This window comes from Ochotona curzoniae, unplaced genomic scaffold (genome assembly GCF_017591425.1).
Source record: "Ochotona curzoniae isolate NIBS_2020 unplaced genomic scaffold, NIBS_Ocur_1.0 patch367, whole genome shotgun sequence".
NCBI classification, from domain to species: domain Eukaryota; kingdom Metazoa; phylum Chordata; class Mammalia; order Lagomorpha; family Ochotonidae; genus Ochotona; species Ochotona curzoniae.
Window position 1 is genome coordinate 9707 of NW_024466936.1, and position 23562 is coordinate 33268.

Consider the following 23562-nt stretch of genomic DNA (forward strand, 5'->3'; position numbering starts at 1 on the left):
GTCCTTTACCACAATTAGCCCTTGAACCATGGCAAAAAATCAGCTTGGTGAAGAAACCGGAATGTCAGGAGCAGAAATGTGAGGTGAGAACTGTCAGAGGGAGCTGAAGCAAATGTTTACAAATACTCAGCAAAGACAATGAAGGAAACTTGAAATCAGTTCCTCAGTGTTTCTCTAGCCCACATCCATGTGCCATGTGGGTGTGAGCCATCAAAACCTCAAGCTGACACCCATTTCCTGGCCAGACTCTTGCGCTCCTCCTTGTGGGCTGAGCTCTGTTCAGTGTCTCATGCTCATGTCTTTGGTGTGGTGTTTCTCATTAGAGGTTTGCTGTTTCAATAGGGCTGAGGGTGTCACTCCCATTCATGGGACTGTGGGACTGTGAGACTGAGAGGACAACTGGCCTCGTGCCCCCTGGAGGTGAGGTCTCAGAGCCTGGTACTGTCCTTTGCAGTCTTTAGAGGAGGGCGTTGACCTTTGTTACTGAACCGCCTGCTGTTGCGGATTATGGAGCTTTGGTTAAAGGCTGTGGTTTGGTGCACAGGTCTTAAGCTTGTTGGGTAAATACTTAAGTGAAAGCATGTGGGCTTGGCTGTGCTAAAGAAGGCTGGTGGAGCAGGGACATGTGATGGGAATTGGGCTGAGTTGTAAGTAGAAGATCCAGTAAGCAAAAGGAATCCTAGCAGGTTCAGTTGAGCTGGGCTCTTGAACAAACATTCTTCGGGATCTTTTGGAACTCACTCAACAGGGAGTGGCTGGAAATTTCCGGTGTGTTCAGCTCAGTAACCTGGTCCAGCGGGAAAAAGACGCTAAGCAAGAAATTGTGCCTTAGTGTCCTGTAACCACCCCAAACTGCCAGCCTGCGCCCAGGTTTAGGGCCCTTTCAGCAATTCTGACGGGTCTTGATCTTACTGCCTCAGCTTAGCTAACTAATCATAGTTGGATTATGGGTAGTTGGGACTGAGAAGCCTTAAATGTGTCAGTTTTGACAATGTAGAACTTTAAACAAACCTTTGCTCTTGGGAATTGATGATACAATAATTACAAGAGAATGAGATAAGCATGCTTGCTCAGCTTCAGTGAGCTTTTCTTAGGCTATGTAAGCACTATGCCCTGACAGAAGAAGCCAAAGCTCTGCCCCTTGCCCTTTGTTAGGTTCTGGCACCCACCATGGGCATTCTGCATCCCTGAGATCAATATTCTCAGCTCCTGGGCCCCTTTGTCCTGCTGACTCCTTGTCACAACAACGTGTCTGGTTGTGTCTGCCTCGTCTGTCCTGATATCCTTGGATCAAGATATAATGTCAATATCTGTGCCAGTGCCGTTGCTCTGAGGGCTGTCTTGGACTAGTTGTACTGCTACTCCTCTTGAGACTCTGGCTTAAGCTCGTGGGGACCTGACCTCAAGTTCATGGCTGATATCAGCCTCAGGGTCCCAGGACTAAACTGTGGCCTCTAGCAGATGGTGAGGAGGCTACAAACTATTAGCTCAGAGCCTTTTTCTTTTTCTTTCTTTTTTCCTTTTTCATTTATTTCCTTTCTTTTCATCTCTCTCTTTAAAAAAAAAAAAGATGTATTTTATTTTTGTTAGAAAGTTAGATATAGAGGGGAAGATCTTCCGTCCGATGATTCACTCCCCAAGTGACCACAACTGCCGGTGCTCCGCTGATCTGAAGCCAGGAGCCAGGAACTTCCTCCACATCTCTCACATGGGTGCAGGGTCCCAAGGCTTTGGGCTGTCCTTGACTACTTTCCCAGGCCACAGGAAGGGAGCTGGATGGGAAGTGGAGCTGCTGGGATTAGAACCGGTGCCCATATGGGATCCTGGTGTGTGTGACTTTAGTTGCTAGGCTACCATGCCAGTCCCACTCTCTCTTATTTTGAGAAGCAGATTTATAGAGAGGAGAAACAATAGAGAGAGATCTTCCATTCCTGGTTCACTCCCCAAATGATCACAATGGCTGGAGCTGAGCTGATCCAAAGCCAGAAGACACGAGCTTCCTCCAGGTATTCCCTGTGGGTACAGGGACCCAAGGATTTGGACCAGTCTCCACCACTTTCTCAGGTCATAAGCAGGGAGCTGGATAGGAAGTGGAGTAGCCAGACAGGAACTGGTGCCTGTGTGGGATACTGGTGCCACAGGCCGAGGACTAGCCTGCTCTGTGCCAGCCTGGGGTCCTTTCAAGTATGCATCAGTGACTACTTTACTCCCATACTCTCCTTTATAGAATGGCAGTGTGCATCCTACAGCTGTTTCATCCTTGTGTTTTGGAAGCAGGTAACTTATCTCTTGGATCCACAGATGGAGAAGAATTTTGTTCTTGGTCAGCCTCCAACTGCCTGCTTTAGGCAGATGTTTCATATATTCATTCCTTCAACATACATGAACTGAGACATGTAAGAGATGTGGCCTGCCAGTAAGGGTTATTGCTAAGACAAAGGAGTCTCACATATAATGTGGCCAGTGTTTTGCAGAAGCTTATGTGCTCCAGGATTGCTGTGAGCCTGGAAAGGGACTGAATTGGGAGCATTCAGGGGTCAGAAAGGAAATGATGCTGCGGAGCCTGGGAGAGGGGATTGGTGAGGAATGACTCCTTGGCATGGTGGTATAGTGGCATAATCCTTGAATCCTCTGCCTGTGACACTGACACCCTATATGGTAACCAGTTTGGGTCTTGGCTTCTCCACTTCTGATCCAGCTCTGCTGACACCCTGGGAGGGCAGCAGAAAGTGGACCAAAGCTTTGGGCCTCCTGCATCATGTGAAAGATCCAGAGGAAGTTCCTGATTTCCAGCTTTGGACTGACCCAGCTCTGGCCATTACAATTTGGGAAATAAATCAGCTGATGGAGGATCTCTGTCTCTCCCTCCCTTTTCTTTGTAACTCTTTCAAATAAAGTAAATTAAAAAAAGAGGTGATGCTAGATGATTGGACATCACAAGGAGACTGGAAGTTGAGCAGGTGGGGTGAAGATCTTGTGGTTACCCATACTAAGGGAGGCTCAAGAGCAAAAGCTGGTAGTAGCTTGACTGTTGCTCAGAGCTGCATAAGGCTGGAATTCTAACTGCTGTCACTGTGAATTCCCATGCAGTTTTGAATTCCTGCTATTCCACAATCTGTGTATTTTTACACAGATTTTATAAACAGGCAAAATGAATGTTAGCAATTTTAAGGACTTGGCAAGGGAACAGCTCTTGAAGGAAGAACCTAGAACTGAAAGTGGGTCTGACTGCGGAACTTCACACTTTTCACTTAGAAGTCAGTACATTCATTCCAGTGGGAGATGGCAGCAGGGCAGTCACAGAGGAGGGACAGATCTGAGAAAGGGCAAAAAATCTGAGGACCTACTGGATATGAGTTAGAGAGGAGGAAACCAAGGAATGCCTCCCAGGTTTCAAGCTTGGTGACTGTGTGGTATGACCCTGGTGCCCACCAAATGTGAGGATGGGGAAAGGGAGTTATCAGGTGGGGAGGTAGCAGTGGCATTTTGGCAGTAGCTGCCATTCCCTCCAGCCTCCACTATCTCAGATTCTAGCTTCCCAGTGATGATAACTGGTTTATATCAGCACATCTTAATACATTTCTCCAGGGCTTTCAGAACGGAGTACCTGCCAGGGCCCCAGCCCACAGCAGGCTGCAGGAGAGGTACTATGTACAACTCTTGTCATCCTTTTCCTAAAGGATGGAAGAGATGGGGAGATCACATGTAGGTGAACAGGATACAACATGATTTTCTGGAAGAATTGGCTTGTTGGGAAGATGAGAATTTAAATGGGAAGGCTGCCGTAGTGAACATAAAAGCTGGAAGGCAAGTAAGGCAGCCAGGTGAAACAGGATCAGCCCATTCATGATCAGGCATTTGATTGGGATGGGGAAGAAGTGGGCTGAAGGGTATGAGGAAAGTTATCACTGTAACAGTTGAGTCCACATAATAAAAAGGCCTGAACTCGACCCTGTGGCTGGTGGCAAGCCTCTGTGATTTCCTAAACATAAGAATGTCTGAGGCAGGGCTGTGGGTGCATCTAACTGTGAAGGATTAGAGTTGTGAGAGGTGTTCAGCCAGATTTTATTATTATTATTGACTGTGAGGCTGGATCTTTGTGCTTAATGAACACTCTAGGTGATTCTGATAAGTGTTGAAGTAGAAAGGCTACTGAAGTGAGAATGGCGTAGTCCGGCTTCAGTGCAGGGAGAATGGAGAGGACAGTTTGGAAGCAGAGCCAACAGCCTGGCAGTGATTGCAGTCCTCTGAGATGAGGTAATGCCAGGACAAGTGAGGCAACAGCAGTAGTTGAGCTCACCACCAGCATCTGCAGAAGTATTCTCAGGTCTTACTCAGCAGCATTGGGCACACCTCGTTGCATCCTTTATCCTAAAGCCCTTCCTTTGGCTTTGGACACCAAGTTCACTTCCTTTGGTTGCTTTACTCAATGTCTTTTGGTGGTTTCTCTCGTATTTGCTGTTTGTATGTAGAATACTCCAGAGGATCCTAAGGACTCTTTCTTTCTCTCCCCCTGTTTCCCTTCCTCTTCCCCGTCCTCACCTCCCTCTTCCTCTTTCCCCATTTTCTCTCTCTTTCCATCTCCCTCCCTCTCTCTTTCCCCTCCCTCTTCTCCCCATTTTTCTTTTGCTTCCTCCCTCTCCTTTTTCCCCTCCTTTTGTTCTCCTTTTTCCTTCCCTCTCCCCCTTTTCCTTCCTTCCTCCACTCTCCCTCTCTCTTTTTTTTAAAGATTTGTATTTACTTGAAGTCAAAGATATAGAGAAGGATGTGGAGAATAGAAATAATTAATCTGCTGGTTTATTTCTCAGTTGGCTGCAATGAGTAGAGCTGGACCAAGTCAGAATCAGGAACCAGGAGGTTCATTCGGGTCTCTCATATCAGTGAAAGGGTCCCCAAAACTTGGGCCATCTTATGCTGCATTTCCCAAATGATTAGTAAGGATCTGACTGTGAAGTGGAACAGGTAGGACATGAACCAGTATGCATATGGGATGATATCATTTCAGATGGCAGCTTTACTCACCATGCTGTAACGCTGCCCTAGTCCCTCTATATCTTAAGTTACTTCATGCAGTTGTTTTAAATTCAGAGTTCTTTTTGAACACCAGGTTTGTATTTCCCAGTGACCACTCAATGTATCTTCCCAGATAGCCTAGTCATCTTAAATGGAACATTTCCAAAACTAGTCTCCTGATGTCATTCTCATTATTGCTCCTGCAGGTCTCTCCTTGCTCTTAGAGGCTCAGAGAAAAGCCGTTGTAGTCATCCTTAACTCCTCTGTCATGCTCATATCTAATTTATCAGCAAATTTTACTGAGTTTGCCCTCAATCTGTGCCAACAATTAGAATATTTTTACTGATGTGGTTTGACCAAGATTTGACCCGTCAAAATCACAAAACTTTTAACCCCAACATCATAGGTTAGTGGGACCAAGAAGTTGGGAAACTTAATCCAAATATGTCTTTTAGGAGGGAGATGGGCCTGGTGTTCTTAGGTTGTTGATGTGCCATTGGAAAGTAGTTCATGCTATAGGATTGGTTATAAAAAGCTGAGAGTTGGGCTCATCCAATCTCCTTTCTGGCTTATCATCACCCAAGCCTTCCTCAACAAGCTCTCCACTGCTTCCATTTGATCTAATCATATGACAAATCAGCAAGACCATGCGATCTTATATTGTGAGTCTCCAGCACCATGAGCTAAAATTGACATCTTTCCTTTATATAAATGGCTTGTCTCAGGTATTTCATTGTAGTAACCATATTCATTTTTAAAAATTTTACTTCTTCTTCTTATTATTATTATAATTTTATGATACAGTTCTATAGGCCCTGGGATTTTCCTTAACTCCTCCCCAATTCCCTTTCCCCTCACTGGGTTCCCCTATATTATTACTATAGTATAGTTCTTCATAAACAGTCAAATGTCCATCATTGTAGGCATGAACAATGACAGAGTCTAGCATCCTATTGTCAAGATATAGTAAACAGTTTCATTGGGAGTCCATCTTTGGTCTGGAAGTAAAGATGCATACTGCATTATCTATCCTTACCTCTTGTTTTATTTTCCTGTGTTTGCTGTTGTGTTTTCCAAGTGGTCTAGAGTGACCCTTTTAGAAAGGGTAAGTCAAGGACCTGGTGCGATAGCGTAGAGGTTAAAACCCTCGCCTCGAATGAGCCAGGATCCCATTTGGACACTGGTTCTAATCTCAGCAGTCCCGCTTCCCATCCATCTCCCTGCTTGTGGCCTGGGAATGCAGTCGAGGATGGCCCAAAGCCTTGGGACCCTGCAGCTGCGTGGGAGACTTGGAAGAAGCTCCTGGCTCCTAGTTTCAGATTAGCTCAACTCCAACCATTGTGGCCACTTGGGGAGTGAACCATTGGACAGAAGATCTTCTTCTCTGTCTCTCCTCCCCTCTGTATATCTGCCTTTCCAATAAAAATAAATAAGTCTTTAGAAAGAGTAAGTCAAAACGTATCAGTCTGTGCTCAGAGTCATCTAATGGGTTCCTGTCCTGCGGAATGGGAGGAAGGGTGTCCTTCTTTAGTCCAGGTCCCTAATGTGTTGCTAGATAAGAAGCTTAAATCCTAAATAGTATATGAAGATTGCATGAGATAATGCTGGCTAAACTTTGCCTGTAGTTAACATACATATACCTGCCCAATTTACAAGTGTGGTGTTAAAGAGGAGACATGAGTATGTATTCATAGAACCTTGGCACTCTACCAGGCACACCACATCTTTTAAACTCATTTTTATTGTTTCTTTTTTAAAGATTTATTTGTTTATTGGAAAGGCAGATATACAGAGAGGAGGAGAGACAGAGAGGAAGATCTTCTGTCCGATGATTCACTCCCCAAGTGAGCGCAATGGCCGGTGCTATGCCGATCCAAAGCCAGGAGCCAGGAACTTCTTCCGGGTCTCCCACACGGGTGCAGGGTCCCAAAGCCTTGGGCCGTCCTCGACTGCTTTCCCAGGCCACAAGCAGGGAGCTGGATGGGAAGTGGAGCTGCTGGGATTAGAACCAGCACCCATATGGGATCCTGGGGCGTTCAAAGCGAGGACTTTAGCCGCTAGGCCACGCCACCGGGCCCTCATTTTTCTTGTTTTAATTTTTAAAATGTATTTATTTTCACCTTTATTTGAAAGCAATAAAGACAGAGAGATCTTTTGTCCATTGGTTTATTCCCTAAGTGCCTGCAAGAGTCAGGGTCAAGCCAAACCAAAGTCAGGAGCAGGTCTCCCATGTGGGTGACAGGGACTCACGTATTTGAACTATTATCTACTGTCTCCCAGAGTATACATTAGCAGGAGCTACATTAGAGACTTGGTCCCAGTCACTTCCCAAGCAGCCACTGCACCTATTGCACCAATATGAACATTTTAATATTTATTGTTACTAAACATCCACACAGTTTAAGTCAAATAATTGCACATGATTTGCTAATGCATACATTTCCCCACCTGTCTACCCCATTGTTTTTTCTCAATTGCACCCACTTAAAATTTGTATTATCACCTGAATTTCCAAAATAATCCATGTTCTGCATTTTTTTTTAAGATTTATTTTATTTTTATTGGAAAGGCAGATATATAGAGAGGAGGAGAGACAGAGAAGAAGATCTTCTGTCCGATGATTTATGCCCCAAGTGGCTGCAACACCAGTGCTGTGCCAATCTGAAGCCAGGAGCCAGGAACTTCATCCAGGTCTCCCATGCGGGTGCAGGGTCCAAAGCCTTGGGCCATCCTCAGCTGCTTTCCCAGGCCACAAGCAGGGAGCAAGATGGTGAAGTGGAGCTGCTGGGATTAGAACCGATGCCCATATGGGATCTGGTGTGGTCAAGGTGAGGACTTTAGCCGCTAGGCCATGTGCCAGGCCTGCTTTTTTTTTTTAAAGATTTATTTTATTTGAAAGGCGGATATACAGAGAGGAGAGACAGAGAGGAAGATCTTTCGTTCGATGATTCACCCCCCAAGTGAGCGCAACGGGAAGCCAGGAGCTCTTCCGGGTCTCCCGCGTGGGTGCAGGGTCCCAAAGCTTTGGGCCGTCCTCGACTGCTCTTGCGAGCCACAAGCTGGGAGCTGGATGGGAAGAGGGGCTGCTGGGATTAGAACCGGCGCCCATATGGGATCCCAGGTGTTCAATGCGAGGACCTTAACCACTGCGCCACCGCGCTGGGCCCATTTTTTTTTTTTAAAGCACTGTCTAGTGACATGTGTTTTCTAGAATTCGTTGGAATTGGGATTCAGCTCTCCTTCCAGTCCTACCTCCATTACCCATAGCACTTTTCTAACCACTACATTCTGCCCGTGCAATTTTGGTGAGATCGGTATATGTTGTTTCATTGTAAGAATCATGATTCTTCCTACTTGGTGGTTCCATGGAGCTTTTCTGTCATTTGCTTGCTGTTCTGTTTTCTTATCATTGAGCTAAGCAAGTCTAAACTAATTACTTGAGTTTCTTAAGATGTTCAGATGCATCAAATATTTCTTCCATTTTGTATTAGGGAAGAAATCTTTCCCATAGCTTTTGAACTGGCTGCCCTTGTCGGCTTACTACATGGCTGCCACCCAGGCATCTTATAACATTCCTCATTTACTTGTGGGTTTTTGTTTTTCAATGCTGATTTCTCTATTGTTATTTTGGTGGATAGCTAAATTAAGTCTTTGGATCCAATCTGCTGTGTTTACCTCAGGTCTGTCTGGTTTATTTTTGCCCACAATACGATTGGTTTTATGCATGACACACAGTTATGGCTCAGAGAGGCCAAATGAAGTGAAGATCCACGACCATTTTGCAGCAGAGTCCAGTATTTAATTTCCATTTGTCTGGTGATAAACCTATGCTCTTTTCTCTTTGTTCTTTAAAAAGAATTGGTACAGAGGTGAAGATGCTGCTTGGGATGCCTGCATCCCGTATTGGAGTATCTGGATTTGAGTCCCAGCTCTGCTCCCAATTTCAGCTTCTTGCTGATGTGTTTGCTGGGAAGAAGAAGCAGATGATGGCTCAGATCTTTAGGTCCCTCCCACCCATGTGAAGAACCCAGATTGGGTTCCTGTCTTCCACTTTCAGTTTGCTTCATTTCAAGTTATTGTGGGCATTTGTCTCTCTCTCCATTTCACATATAAGCCAAACAAATGTCTTACTCTGGCCATATCATCTTGAATGAGAAGGAGAAAGTTGATCTTGGTTGATGTAGAATGTGAATGAGAATTTAGAAACTCATTAGTTTCCTTCTCTCTGTCTTCACATCCTCTTCCTCTTCTTCCACCACTTCTTTCTTCTTTTGATGCTGCAAAATAGTTTCTTGCTCTTACTGTCCCAAAGAAATAGTCTTTTGTGTTGATTTTAAAAGGAAACTTCCAAGCTTAGGGATAGCAAAATTTGTTTCTTAGAATAACCTTTTAAGATAGCTATGATTGGGCCTGGCACAGTAGCCTGGTAGCAAAAGTCCTTGCCTTGCATGCACGGGGATCCTATATGGGTGCTGGTTCATATCCCAGCAGCCCTGCTTCCCATCTAGCTCCCTGCTTGTGGCCTGGGAAGGAAGTTGAGGATGGCCCAAAGCCTTGGGACCCTCACACCTGTGTGGGAGACCTGGAAGAGGCTCCTGGCTCCTGGCTTTGGATCTGTGCAGCTCTGGCCATTTTGGTCACTAGGGGTGTGACGCAATGGATGGAAGATCTTCGCTATCTCTCCTTTACTCTTTATATCTGGCTTACCAATAAAAATAAAAAGCACATCTTAAAAAAAGAGTAGCTATGGTTGATGGGAAGAAGACTTCAGTTTCTTGTGATATGGTGACATTTCATTATTATCTGTTGCCTGCTTGGGGAATGGAGAGGCGAGAGATGAATCATGCTCTGTGGTGGAGGTGAGGTTCTTGGCTGTGGGGACCTTTCTCTGTCCTACATGGGAATGCTGGCTGCTGTCTGGGTGCTGTGCTGAGGAGTCAGGACCCAGCAGCTGTTTTCAAAGTACAGGAGATAGAACAACCAAGGCAGTCAGGACTCCTAGGTCAGGTTCCCATTCATTCATTCCTTCATCTGGGACTGTGTGTCTACAACAGTTAATCACAGCCCTAACAATTTTTAACGAGAGAAACATGGCTTTGAATATGGGGCTGTCATTGTGTCTCAGTGGTTAAACTGCATCAGATATAAGCAGGTTTGAGTCCTGGCTGCTCCACTTCTGATGCAGCTCCTTGCTAATGTGCCTGACTAAGCAGCAGCCCAAGAACTCCTACCTCCCACATGGGGAAATCCCAAATGGACTTTCAGGCTCTTGGCTTCCCCTTGGTCCAGCCCCAGTGACCATTGGGGACTGAACTAGTGGATGAAAGATCTCTCATTATCTTCTCTCTGTAACTCTGCCTTTAAAAATAGATAAATCTTTAAAAAGCAAAGCAAAAAAAGCCTTTAAATTCAGTGGGTGGGCTAAGTCAGGTATACTTGCCCTAGGCTTATATTGTTTGGTGATTCCTGCCTAGTCCTAGTTGTCTTTGGCTGAATGTGAAAGCAGGTAATATAGTATCTGAGTCACTGGTTGCATAGGAGCATGCCAGATGATGGATGGCCAATTATGATTCACCTGCTACATGAAGATCCCTTACGCTAACCACTCCAAGATGCTGAGTTGGCCTGTGTGTGGTGCAGCTCAGATGCTGTGACATCCATCACCACACATTACCATTCTAATATGTGTCTGTTCCTTCTTTATTGGCTGTTTTTACAGCTATAGAGCTCGTTTATCTCCCTGACTGCTAACAAACCTCTGTTAGCTGGAGCCCCAAACACTGTTGCAAAGGGGAAGAAGACAGCATCCAGAAGCCTGTGGGGTGAAGGAAGAAGAGTAATGAATGGACTATACCTTCTCTTAAGCAACAAATTCTGCCTTATGTTTGTGGTGAGAGAAGAGCCAGTTCATATCAGAAACCTCCCTGCTCATCAGGGCCAAATGCAGAGCTGTGTTTAATGTCTAGAGAGTGAAGACTTTGTCCAACATGACATGTCGCTGCACTGAGCATGTTAACAGCAATGTACTTCTCTGTGTCTGCTCCTTTGCTTCTTAGGTGTCTCTCTGTGGAGTCCCTATAGTTCATTCTTTTGTGTTGTTTTGCTTTTTATGATTTTAATTTTTATTGCAAAGGCAAATCAGAGTTACAGAGAGAATGAGAGACAGAGAAAAAGATCTTCCATCTGCTGATTCACTCCCTAAATGACCACATTTGCTGGAACTGAACTGATCCAAACCCAGGAGCCAGGAGCTTCTTCCAGGTCTCCTGTGTGGGTGCAGGGTCCCAAGGCTTTGGGCCACAAGCAGAGCACTGGGTGGGAAGTGGAACAGCCAGGGCACAAACTGGCGTACATGTGGAATCCTAGAATCTTAGAATCCTAGTGCTTGCAAGGTGAAGATTTAACCATTGAGCCATCATGTCAGGCCCTGTTTTTGTTTGTTTAAAGTTTTTTTTTATTTTTATTTGATAGGCAGAGTTACAGAGAGAGAAAAGACAGAGGCATCTACGATCTACCTATGACACTCCAAATGGCCTCAGTGGCCTGAGCTGGGCCAGTCTGAAACCAGGAGCTAGGAATTTCCTTTGAGTCTTCCACATGGGTGCCAAAGCCCAAAGACTTGGGCCTCTTCTGCTGCCTTCTCAGACCATTAGCAGGGAGCTGGGACAAAAGAGGGGCCGCTGGGACACAAACCAGTGCCCATATGGGATGCTGGCAGCACAGGCAAAGTCAGAGGCTTAGCCTACTATACCATGGCACTGACCCCCCCATTCATTTGTTTGAATACTGTGCCAGGTCCCCATATGTCTGGAATTTGTGTGCTCTCTCATTGGTAGGGAAAATGACATAAGTTCTACTTCCTTGTACTGTTCAGAGATCATCCTCTTTTGAATTGTTCCCTTGAATTTTGACCTGGTTTCTGGTCCACTTTGTTCCCTTCCAAGTTGTTGTCTTCAGGATGCTCTCTCTGGCTTCTTCACCTTACTTCTGTCCAGAAGGGCTCCAGGCATTATGCCTCTAGAGGTTCATTCACTGGAGCCCCATTTTCCTGATAAATTCATGCTCCCAGGGAAGATGCTGCATTCCTCTTGAAAAGAACAGATGTGGAAGATACCAAACATGGTGGGTGTGTGTGTTTCAGATAACATATTTGCTATTAAGATGTTATCTATCTACATATTGTGTTTTTCCTAAATCTCATGGAAAGTGTTAGAATATTTTTTTTAAAAAAAAATTCATGGTAAACTGTTCATCTATAGCTGTATCTCTACTAATCAAGTGACCACTGAAGGGTGGGAACTGATTACCAGAGGAACCAATACTGAGACCATATGACTCCCTGCCACTCTCCAGCTCTCTACTGTCATACCTCTAGGAAGAGGAGAGGGGCTAGAGATGGGGCTTAGTCACCAGTGCTTAATCAATCATGGCTGTATCATAGAAGCTCTGTTTTAAAACCCTAAGCAAGGTGACTTGGAGGCCTTCTGGACTGGTGAGGGACAGCTCTGCTGTAAACGCACATGAACTATGTATCCCCACCCCCCATTTCTTGCCCTGTGTTTTTCTCGCATTTCGCTCTTCTTGAGTTGTATCCTTAATAATACGTTGGTAAACGTGAGTGTTTCCCTGGGTTCTATGAGTTATTCTGGCACATATCATACCAGAGTAAGTGGGTGTGGGAATGTTCAGTTTAGAACCCTCATAGTCATGAGGGTGGCCTGGACTTGCATTGCCTTTTGAAGCGTGCCTTTTGAGGGTTTTGGGAGGCTGAGCCCTCAGCCTATGGGATCTAACACTCCAGTTAGATAGTGTTGGAAATTAATGGAATTGAGTTGTGGCACATTCCACTGAAGTCTTCAAAGAAGCAGAGAATTGTTTCCTGGGGTAGGGAGTGGGGGTTACCATGTACATTTGCTGATGAGAAGAAGAAGCAGTCTTACTTGTTTTATTTTTAAGGAGGAAGGTTCACAGATAGGGGCAGGAGGCCTGACATAGCCAGCCTTCACGTCTGGCATCTCTGATCTCTCACAGCCACCCTGCAGCTGAGCTGGCAGGGAACTTGTTCTTAGCTAGGTATCCTGCTGTCACCTCAGACCCAGTAGATCTAAAATTGGGCTCCTTAGCTCTGCCCAGAGAAGCTCCCAGGATTGAGCTTCCAATCTTGTTGACTTAGCTCCTGGGTTATGACTCGGGCACACCTTTGACTCATATTTTATTTTACATCACAGCAGCTCCCACAGGTCCACCCAACTCACAGTTTGCCAAGTGTAAGCTCATCACTGGGCAGAGGGCCCATGGTCGCTTAATAGCTCTTCTACTATAGAGGGTGCAGCCTGAGCTCTCTGGGCTTAGCACCCTGTAACTAACAGCCCACCCACCTTTCTGTCTGGGACTGAGGCCCAAAAGCAGGACCAGGTACACAGCTCATCAATGGCACGAGTCTGCTGACATGAGTAAGAACTTCCTTTTAAAAATCCCTGAGGTTTCCAACTGAGGCAAGCTGTTTTGTTCTGCATCAGCAGCCAGAACCCTGGAGTAGTGGGTGTAATTCCCAGGCTCCTCTCATTAATTGCCCTTGTCCCATTTATGTGAGTCCCACAGAAGGTTTGACTCACATTGAGCTGCTGGCTGCCTCAGTATAATCTCATCAACTATAATGACCTTTGCCAACTGTATCCTGCCTTTACATGCTCACCTGCTTTCACTTCCCACCCCTTCTGGGTTGAATAGCATTTTCCTTCTGTTTCTGACCTAGCTCCTGGGAAACTGCATTCCTGCCGCTACTGGCACACTTAACACTGTGTTGTAAGTATTTCTTCATAATTATGTCTTCTCCCTTAAAACCATGTAGCCTATACGGTCGGAAACTAGGTCTGATTAACCAGGCTTCTCACTCCCTACCCCCGCAGCCAAACTCAGAGTTTCAGGGGATGTTGGCTACATGGATCCATCCATAAACTTACAGGACTTTACTCATGAACTTATTTGTGCCAGGCCCTCCATTAGGAACTAGGAACACAGGAGTGAACAAAGCAGGCCGAGTCCCCCTTTCCATGGAGAAGATGGTCAGTTACCAAGGAGACAGATTTATGGATCAGATACTTTGAAATCGCTGTGCTTTGAAGGCGCTGCTTTAGATGGCTGAGTGTGCCTGGAAGGCCTCTCTGAAAAGGTGCTTTGGATCTGAGACCTGAAGGGTAAGAATAATGTAGAGTGAGCTCCGGGCACAAGGGTTGGCAGGTATAGACCTGCAAAAGAGGAATTGATTTTGGAGTTTTGGGGAGCAGACAGGACCCATGCTGCTGAGATAGGGAGCCCCAGGGAGAGCATGTGAGGCTGGCCAGCTAGAGCATGCGGCACCTCTTTTGTCAAAGTTTAAAAATCCAAGAACAGTGGTAACTAATTTGGGGGAAAGATAGTGTATTTTTCAGCACCCCTTATGGATGAGCAGGTGAAAATCTGCTAGCCTTTTGCCTTACTTCCACTAACTTCCTTTTTCCTGCTGCCTCCTTTATCATGACCCAAGTTTGCTTCCATTCAGACTCTAAGATTTCCATACTGTATGTGTTCCTGGGCTGCTCTTACCGTGGAGCTGCTCTGGTCGTTGTGGCAGCCTTCTCTGGCTCTTGCTAAGGAACCTGTGATAGCCATGAGGCACCAGCCCAGCACCCCCACCCGGCTCACGGCGTTCCTTCTAAGCTGTGCAGTGGTACTTAGCCCCTGAGGCAGAATGCCCATTTCTGAACCTGTCTTGGCCTTTCCAGCTGTGACCCTCTGCACTCTCCACCTCCAGACACAGAGTTACTTTCTTCCTGTGCCATACTCACCTCCAAATGAGCAAGCACCTTGAGCCTCACTGGATTTCTGTTCCTGGAGACTATCTCATTTTAGCTTGAAGTCTCATCTGGTAAACTGTCCATGCAGAAATGTGTCCTTAGGTTATCTGCTGTCTTATAAAGAGAAGGGGAAAACAGTCTGATACATCTTCATTTATCTCACAGGAATGGAGTTAATCCTCCCTATGAAAGATGTACCCTTCAGTCATAACCCCAGTCCTCTTATTCCCATTTTACATATGAGGAAACTGAGGCTCAGAGGTCACATAGTAAACTGGTTTGAACTCAGGCTGTCTGACTGAAGATCCTGGAAGTATAACTGGTACTGCCTGTGACAGTCCAGTATGGTTCTTATGGTCCTGAGATCCTTTACCTATCCATCCCAAAACCACTCCCATGTGGTTCCCACTTTCCTCCCTTCACTCTTCACAGGGAAAACAAGCAGGAACCCTAGTATCATTTGTGTCTTGGCCTGAATCATACTGTGGTGTGGGAGTGATGCCTTTGTCATCTGTAGCACTTGTGCCCATTAAGCACACACACAGCTTTGAGAGCAAGCAAATAAGTCCTGCTCTCAGTTTACAGACATGAGCTGAATCTCTCCTTAGGGTTACAGATGCTGGTAAGCCCCTCCTTGCTACCCAGGTGGAGGCTGCAGGAAGGCAGTTTAGCTTTCTAAGAGTTAAAACCTTCCTGAGCAGCTGAGTTGTTAGAAATGGAGATAGTTGCTGCTGGGGAAGTGTGGCCAGTTCCAATTTTGATAGGGCTTTTAGGTGAGACTCCGCATTTGGAGAGTGGATGGGCTGTGTGTCTTGGGAGATACTCTTTGACCCTGAGAGGATGGGACTCTGTGAACCTGGAATGGATCTAAGATGATTAAATACTTGGATGGATGCAGGTACTGTGATTAAGATCCTGCCTGGAACAGTCCTGTCTCATCTGAGTGCTTGACCTTGTATTTCTGCTCTGCTTCTGATTTCTGTTTCCTGCTAATGTGTATTTTGGGATACATCAGGCAGTGATTCAAGTACTGGTATCCCTTGGGAAGCTCTGAGTTCTGAGCTCGTGACTTTGACTTGGCCCAGAGATTACTGTTGAGGGGCATTTAGAGGCGTGAACCAGCAGATGGGAGTTGTTTGTGCATCTCTGTTTCAAATAAATAATATATATATTTAAATGAGGTGGTAAGATACAGTGCTTGTAGGACAGTGTCTTTTCACATCACTGACACACTTGGAGGAGTGAAAGTTGTAGTTCAGACCTCACAGCCTGTACCTTAGCTACCAAGGAAAGCATGCAGCTTGCAGCAGATGCAGTGATCGGACCGCAGAGCATTGCCCAGGGGTTGGTGTGGACCCTGGAGCCTGGGCCTGTGCCTCCTGGGGAAGTGTAGAAACCACTGTCTGCTGTTGCAGGGAGCTCTGCTGGCTTTTCATTGCAGAAATGAATGGAATCATATGCTGAATATTCAAAACGGAAAAAAAAAAAAACCCAAGCCATAAGGGCGACACTACGGATACATAGGAAACTATACTTATGCCTCTAGTAGGATCATTTTTTTAATTTTTAAAAAAGATTTATTTATTTTTGTTAAAAAGTCAGATATACAGAGAGAAGCAGAGACAGAGAAAGATCTTTCGTCCATTGATTCACTCCCCAAGTGACTGCAATGACTGGAGTTGAACCAGTCTGAAGCCAGAAGCCTCTTCTGGGTCTCGCATGCAAGTGCCAGTTCCCAAGGTTTTGGGCTGTCCACGACTCCTTTCCCAAGCTACAGGAAGGAAGCTGGATGGGAAGTGAGGCCACTGGGAGAAGAACCGGTACCCATGTGGATCCAGGTGTGTATAAGGTGAGGACTTTAGCCACCAGTCCATCTAGTAGGATTCCTTATGAAAGTGCATTGTATGACAATGGAGAGGGTTTTCTGCCTTGTGTGTATTTTGAGCTCGCTGTAATTTTCCTTTGTTCTGTATTTGAATTTTCAGTAAGAAGAGGAGACAAAGGAATCATGGCTTCTGATGCTAGTCATGCGCTGGAAGCTGCCCTGGAGCAGATGGACGGGATCATTGCAGGTGTGCTAGGGGGCTCAATGGCTAATGTTTCATACCCCACATGCCAGAAACCTTCTCTTATGTTCTTGTTCTGGAATATAAAGAAGCTCCTGGTTAAATTTATTTTTAAATAGTTTTGTTGTACATGCTCATGTTGTTTTCTGTCCTTCTCTCTCTCCTCCCTTCACGGCCCTCCCCTCTCCCCCCTCCTCATATGTGTGCCTTTAAGGACTTGCAGAGCTGTGCTGTTGGTGTGATGGTTTGGATGTTTCTCTGCTGAGACACATGCATGCTTGTCACTGTTACAGTTTAGATCCTGGCTGGGAGACAGTTTGTGTGCAGTGATATTGATTCTGTTGTAAATGTTTCAGAGCACATCTTGGCTAATTACAGCCGAGCTGAAACTCAAAATCTGGCAGACTTTGCCAACTAAGGCAGGTGTTAGCTCCCTTCTCCAGCTAATTTCCAGTGTGTTTTAGAAGTGGGAGGTAATTTTGTATTGAATCATGTAATGATTACAATGTTTGCTATGCCATGCATTTTGTTGTGGTTGCTGTTGTATTTTAAAAGCTTCCAGCTCCTCTGTTTGCTTTTTTAGTGTTTGCCTTCACCAGTAGGGAACTTTGGTAGAAAAGATCCAGCAACACTGTGGTTAATTGGGAAAGAATAGTCAGTGGGTTGCTTAGACTGATTAATCTCCCCAACGCTGGTAGCTGAAGCCTACATTGATAATAACAAACTTCATGTTGAAAATCCTTCCAAGGCACCGGTTCATGTCCCAACACTTCACTTCTGATCCAGCTCCCTGCTTATGACTTGAGAAGGCAGCAAAGGATGGCTCAAGTCTTTGGGATCCTGCACCCACTTAGGAAATCTTGAAAGACATTCCTGGCTCCTGGCTTTGGATCTGCTCAGCTCTGGTCATTGCAGCCATTTGGGGAGTGAACCAGTGGATTAGAAGATTTCTCTGTCTCTCTGTCTCTCTTTTCTGTAGATCTGTCTTTCAAATAAATATTAAAAAAAAAAAAGTTAAAGAAAATCCTTCCAAAAGGCTCCAGATCTTCTGTGCTTACCTAGCACAATCTAGCAGCCTTATTTGCAAAGGATGTGCTGCTTTGAGACTTTGCTCTTTGCTGTGTAAGGCGTGGCTGGAGGAGCCGGGGAGGAAGATATGAGGTAAGTGTGGTTATACTGTAGGTAGTACCCTAGATCTCACTGCAGTGGTACGTCTGACTCACAGTACATTCTATTTGATCTCTCTGCAGTGATCTTGATCTCTCTACAGTGGTATATCTGACTCACAGAAGGTTCTGGGTATTTGAACCTAGGCATGGGCAGGAGAGGTGTCTCTGTAATATAGCTTCTTCATGCTCTTCCTTCCACTGTAACATGTTCTAGTTGTCATCTGTCAGGGTTTCAAGTTTTTAGTATACAAAAGAAACCTTGAGAGGCCATTACTGTTGTCCTGCTTTCCAGAGGTTCCACAGATTGTGATATCCTATTCTAGATGACAGTCTCTGGTGAGTTATTGAGAAGAAAGTAAGGAGGGTTGAGAGGCTAAGATGGATGCTCCCAGGGGCTCATGTCCATTGAGGTGAAAGCCATACATAGGTAGGCTAAGGTTAGCACTTCTGAGTCCCCAGGCAGGGCAGAAGAGGAGACTGAATGAGACTCTAGTAGAGCTTTTGGATGCTGGCGAGGGCTTAATGAGAAGTAATCTTTCCTCATGTTGCATTTTCTCCTTTGTCAAAGACCATATAACTATGTTTATATGGGTCTATTTCTGGGCTCTGTATTCTGTTCCACTGATCTCTTCTGTAATACTTCCTTGGGGACTCGGGAGAGGAGCTTTCTCTGGTCCTTATTTAGTTCCAACTTTGGATCCCCACCCTGTCTTGCAAGGACCATCAAGGGTCTCTCCGGAGCCCCCCCCACCCCCCAAAAAAGAAATTAGATCAGATAGACAGAGACCAATAAGGAAAGCTTAGAACAGACAGGAAACAGTCAGCTTGGACTCACATATACCTTACTAGGTAGGACACAAAGATCAGTTACTCCTCACTAAGGTATTGAAGATTTCTCTGCACACCCCTCCTAAAACTGTTCTGCTCCTCAATTGTTAACATATGGCATGTTTGAGTTATAAGCCTGTTTGGACTATCCTAAAATTCATGAAGTTCAGTAAAAATCATGCTTGAATACTATAAGCTGCTAAATATAAAAATGAAAATAGACACAAGACAGCTGAATAGTACCCTATAACCATTTTAAGGTGTATAGCAGCCAGTTGTGTATAAACTAAAACTGAAATGTCAATGAAGTAGTCACAGGATGTGGTTAAGAATTTTGCATTTTCTAACATATTGGTCACTCAGTACGATGTCAGTTAACTTCATGATGTTGTAAATCGTTGCTGAAGTTGTGTAGTGACTTTTCATTGGTGGAGATGATATTCTGCCAGCTCTACTTTCAGACCAGGGATGGTCTCCCAATGAAACCGTTGAATTTGTCTGGACAATAAGATCCTGGAATCTCTGCATGGTACATGCCCACAGTGAAGGAATCATTCCTGGACATGGACTGTACTACTGTAGCAATATGGAGGGGAGGGTGTAGGGAAGGGTTGGGGGAAATCACAGAGCCTATGAAACTGTGTCAGAAAACAAAATTTAAAAAAAATAATGAAGTCTGAGACAGTTGAGCAACATGTCCTTTGCTGATTTGTAGGGAGGAATACTGCAGCCAGATTTTATTCAGATTCTAGCTCTGTGCTTCAGTTTAGTCTTATTTAAGTGGGAAAAATAATAGTACCCACTTGAAAGGGTTTCTTGTATTAACAGATGTAAGATGCTTAGAGTAATGTCTGGCACATAGTAAGCACTATCAAATGTCAGCTCTTAATGAGGGACAAAATAAGGGGAAAAAACTCATGTTGAGTCTTTTCAGAGGACATAAAGTTCTCATTCAAGCTTATGTGTCTCAATCTGAGTTTTTTGGTCTTCATTTGTGTGCATTCATTTCTGGATTTATCAGGCCTCTACCAGGATGATACAAAGTCTGCTGATTGCCTTGTTTCTGTTCTTGCCTTATTACACACAGACTCACTTCCATGGAGCATCAGATCACGCTCCCAAATGTTAATTAAATCATGTTACTAATAACAAAACTCTTCAGTGGCTTTCTGTCTTAGGATAAAATCTTAAGTCCTCATCATAGAGAGCAGTTCATGATGTCATCTGGCCTCGGCTGCCTTTTTGGCTACAGATATTTCACTTTCCCTCGTCTTGTCTCACTTTGGTCTTGTGCACTGGCCCTGGTGCTTGCTGGCCCTCTCCTGGAATGCTCTCTTCCAGATGTGCCCAGATTTCTGCTCTGACTTCTGTGTGTCAGAAGGCTTTCCCTGGCTCTGTCCAGCTAATATAGCATCCCCACCTCACTTTATGTTCGTATCCTGTTATATTTCTTCATGGTATTTATCACCCTCTGGCCTATAGCATTCATGTTTGTCTCTGTTTATTGTCTGCCTGCTATACCAGGATACAAGTGCCAAAAGGACAGAGGCTCTGTTGCTGTACCCACAGTGCTGCCACTGGTCAGTGGCACCTGAACAGCGTTGCCAAATATCTGTCAAATGTACAGAGATGCTTCAAAATGAATTCCTGGAAAAGGAAATTTGAAAAAAGGTTTGTTTTGGTGCAAAAATAACATAATCATTGGAAAACTTTCTCATAATATGCATTTGCTGTAAGCTTTCTGAAGACTCCTTATATACTTTATTTACTTTCAGAATAGGTTCTCTTTGTCATTAGTTAAGAGGCTGTTACTGATTTCTGTGTGTATCCTCTATCTGGCTGCACACTGGACCTCACTTATTATTTTGTCTGTGTGTTTCTGGGAGTCTTTCTTTTTGGAATAACAGATAACTAATTTGTTTAGCTATTATTCATTAAAAGGATTCTAATCACTGCTTGCCCTCAATTTTTTTTTTAATATTTGTTCATTTATTTGAAAGGCAGAGTTAGAGACAGGGAGAGGGAAAGAGAAGGTAGTGGGGAAAGGAAGAAGTTTTCCATCCTCTGGTTCACTCTTGAAATGACTGCAGTGTCCAGGGCTGGACCAGGAGTTTCATCTGTGGAAGTTTCATGAGTGGAAGGGGCCAAAGCATTTGATGCATTCTCTGTTGTTTTCTCAGATCATTAACAGGGAACTGGATCAGACAAGATCTGGTGCGTTTAGGGTGGTATGGCTGTAGACAACAGGGAGCTGGATCAAAAGCAGAGCAGCCAAGACTCAAACTGGTACTCATATGGGATACCAGCAATCTACTGTGGCACAGCACTGGCCCCAGAATAATGGTCTCACTATTTACCTATTTCATACCACTGTCAGTATTAACACAGGTAATGTACATAGAATGGTGTCTGTCTGGGAGCCAGTATGGTAGCACAGCAAGTTAATCCACAGCCTGAAATCCCATCTAAGTGCCAGTTCAAGTCCCAGATTCTTTTTTTGTTTTAATTTATTCATTTTTATTTCAAAGTCAGATATACAGAGGAGAGACAGAGAGGAAGCTCTTCTGTCTGATGATTCACGCCCCAAGTGAGTGCAACGGTCAATGCTATGCCGATCTGAAGCCAGGTGCCAGGAAAGTTCTTCAGGTCTCCCACATGGGTGCAGGGTTACAAGGCTTTGGGCCGTCCTCAGCCACCTTCCCAGGATACAAGCAGGCAGCTGGATGGAAAGTGGAGCTGCCAGGATTAGAACCAGAGCCCATATGGGATCCTGACACGTTCAAGGCGAGGACTTTAGCCACGAGGCCACTGTGCTGGGCCCAAGTCCCGAATTCTTTACTTTCTGTACAGCTCCCTGCTAATGTACCTAGGAAAGAAGAAAGAAATGGCCTAAATACTTGGACCCCTTTACTCATAGGGAGATATGGAAGAGTTGCAAAATCCTGGCTTTGACCTTGTCCAGCCCCTGCCATTGAGGCCATTTGTGAAATAAAAAGCAGACGAAAGATCTCTCTCTCTTGCTTGGCTCTTCTTGTCTCTCATTCTCTCTTATACACACACACATGTATATATTTTTTAAAAGACTTAGTGCCTATTTGAAAAAGGGCTCAGTTGGTACAAGTTGTTGTTTATTCAAATGATGCCAGTCATAGTGCTCAAAGATGGCAGCACTAAGATCATATAAGATCCTGAATATGTATGTATGTATGTATGTATTTTAATAGTTTTTACTTATTTGAAAGGCAAAAGGGTCAGCATTATTGCACAACAATTTAAGTAACCACCCTTGATGCCAGAATCCCAATGTGAAGAGCCCATGTGAGTCTCATTGCCCTACCTCAAATCCAGCTTTCTGTTAATGTGTCTATGAAGGCAGAGTAATATAACCCAAATGTTTGGCCCCTGGGTTTCTCCATGGGTGGGAGACCACTTATGATGGAGCTCCTGTTTCCTGGCTTTGGCTTAATCCAGCCACAGCTGTTATAACCATTTGGGGAGTAAATCAGCAGTTGAAAAATTGGCTTGTTTCCTTTCAAATGAATACTTATTATTTTTTTTTAAGAAAAGCAGAGAGGGCTAGCACAGTGACTCAATTGGCTAATGCTCAGCCTGCAAGCTTTGACATTCATATGGGTGCCACTTTGTGTACCAGCCACTCCAATTTCCATCCAGTTCTCTAATTATGGCTTTGGAAAGCAGTGGAGGATGCCATAGAGCCTTGGGACCCTGCACTTTTGTGGGAGACCCAGTCGAGACTCCTGGCTTAAGATTGACTTAGTTGGCGGCTGTGGGGGGTGCCCCTGCCAGGTCAGACCCAATGTGGGGGACTCACGCCAAAGACACTGCCGGAAGGCAGTGAACGAGTCCTTGGCTTCCCCCAGGGTGGCCAGTGCACCAAGTGGTGCCAGGCTTTGCCTGCTGGCCGCCCAGCAGTGAACTCTGGGGTTTTTAAGATATGTAGTTGCTGCCTGGGGACACCCATGACTAAGGCCAGTTTTAGTGTAGGTGAGAAGTGAATTTTGGGTGATTCCCAGTGACAGGGTCATGAAAGTTTCAGGCATGCATGGGGACTGAGACCTGGTGGTTTGGAGGGAAGTATCCAGAAGATAATTTGGGTTAGACAGATTCACCAGCCCAATTAGGAATCCAGAGATGGGCTGTTAGCATAGAACATCACTGATCGTCACACACCAGCCCACACCAAAGCTATGGATGGGGGCCTCTTTGGCAGTGTTGGGTACCATTACCCGACTGGGTGGTGGAGTGGTGGAGTGGTCACATTTGGCAGGGTCAAGACACTATCCAGCACGTGAGAGAACTTGGTCTGGGGGTAGATTCTGTGGGGTTGTGTGGGCCTAACCCTGTGGAAATACCATGTCCCCCTGGTTAGCTCACAAGCTGGGGTTGCAATGGACTAAGCTAGGTATGACCATGCCACCTGCCATCACTCACGGGTAAAGGAACCCACAATAGTCAGGGCAGGTCAAGGCAGCAGCACCTGAATGTGCATCCTAAAATAGGATGTGGGGTGGGCCGGGCTGCCACTGGAAGGGGGCAGAATGGGCAGGGCTGAACAAACCTTAACTCACAAGAAACAGCAGAAATCAGGTTGGAGCACAGGTCATGCCAAGTAGGTCCTTGCACCTACTG

The 23562-nt window shown here is 45.2% G+C and overlaps 1 protein-coding gene across 1 annotated transcript in view; it reads left to right on the forward strand.

The window, feature by feature from the left end:
- The first annotated feature begins 341 nt into the window (after positions 1 to 341).
- The window catches only part of LOC121167440 (liprin-beta-2-like), a 137799-nt gene continuing 114578 nt past the window's right edge, over positions 342 to 23562 (forward strand). The window contains exons 1-2 of the mRNA XM_040996834.1: positions 342 to 420; positions 16835 to 16921. Of these exons, the coding sequence (XP_040852768.1) occupies positions 366 to 420; positions 16835 to 16921 (142 nt within the window). The 5' untranslated portion in view covers positions 342 to 365. The remainder of the gene's footprint in view (positions 421 to 16834; positions 16922 to 23562) is intronic.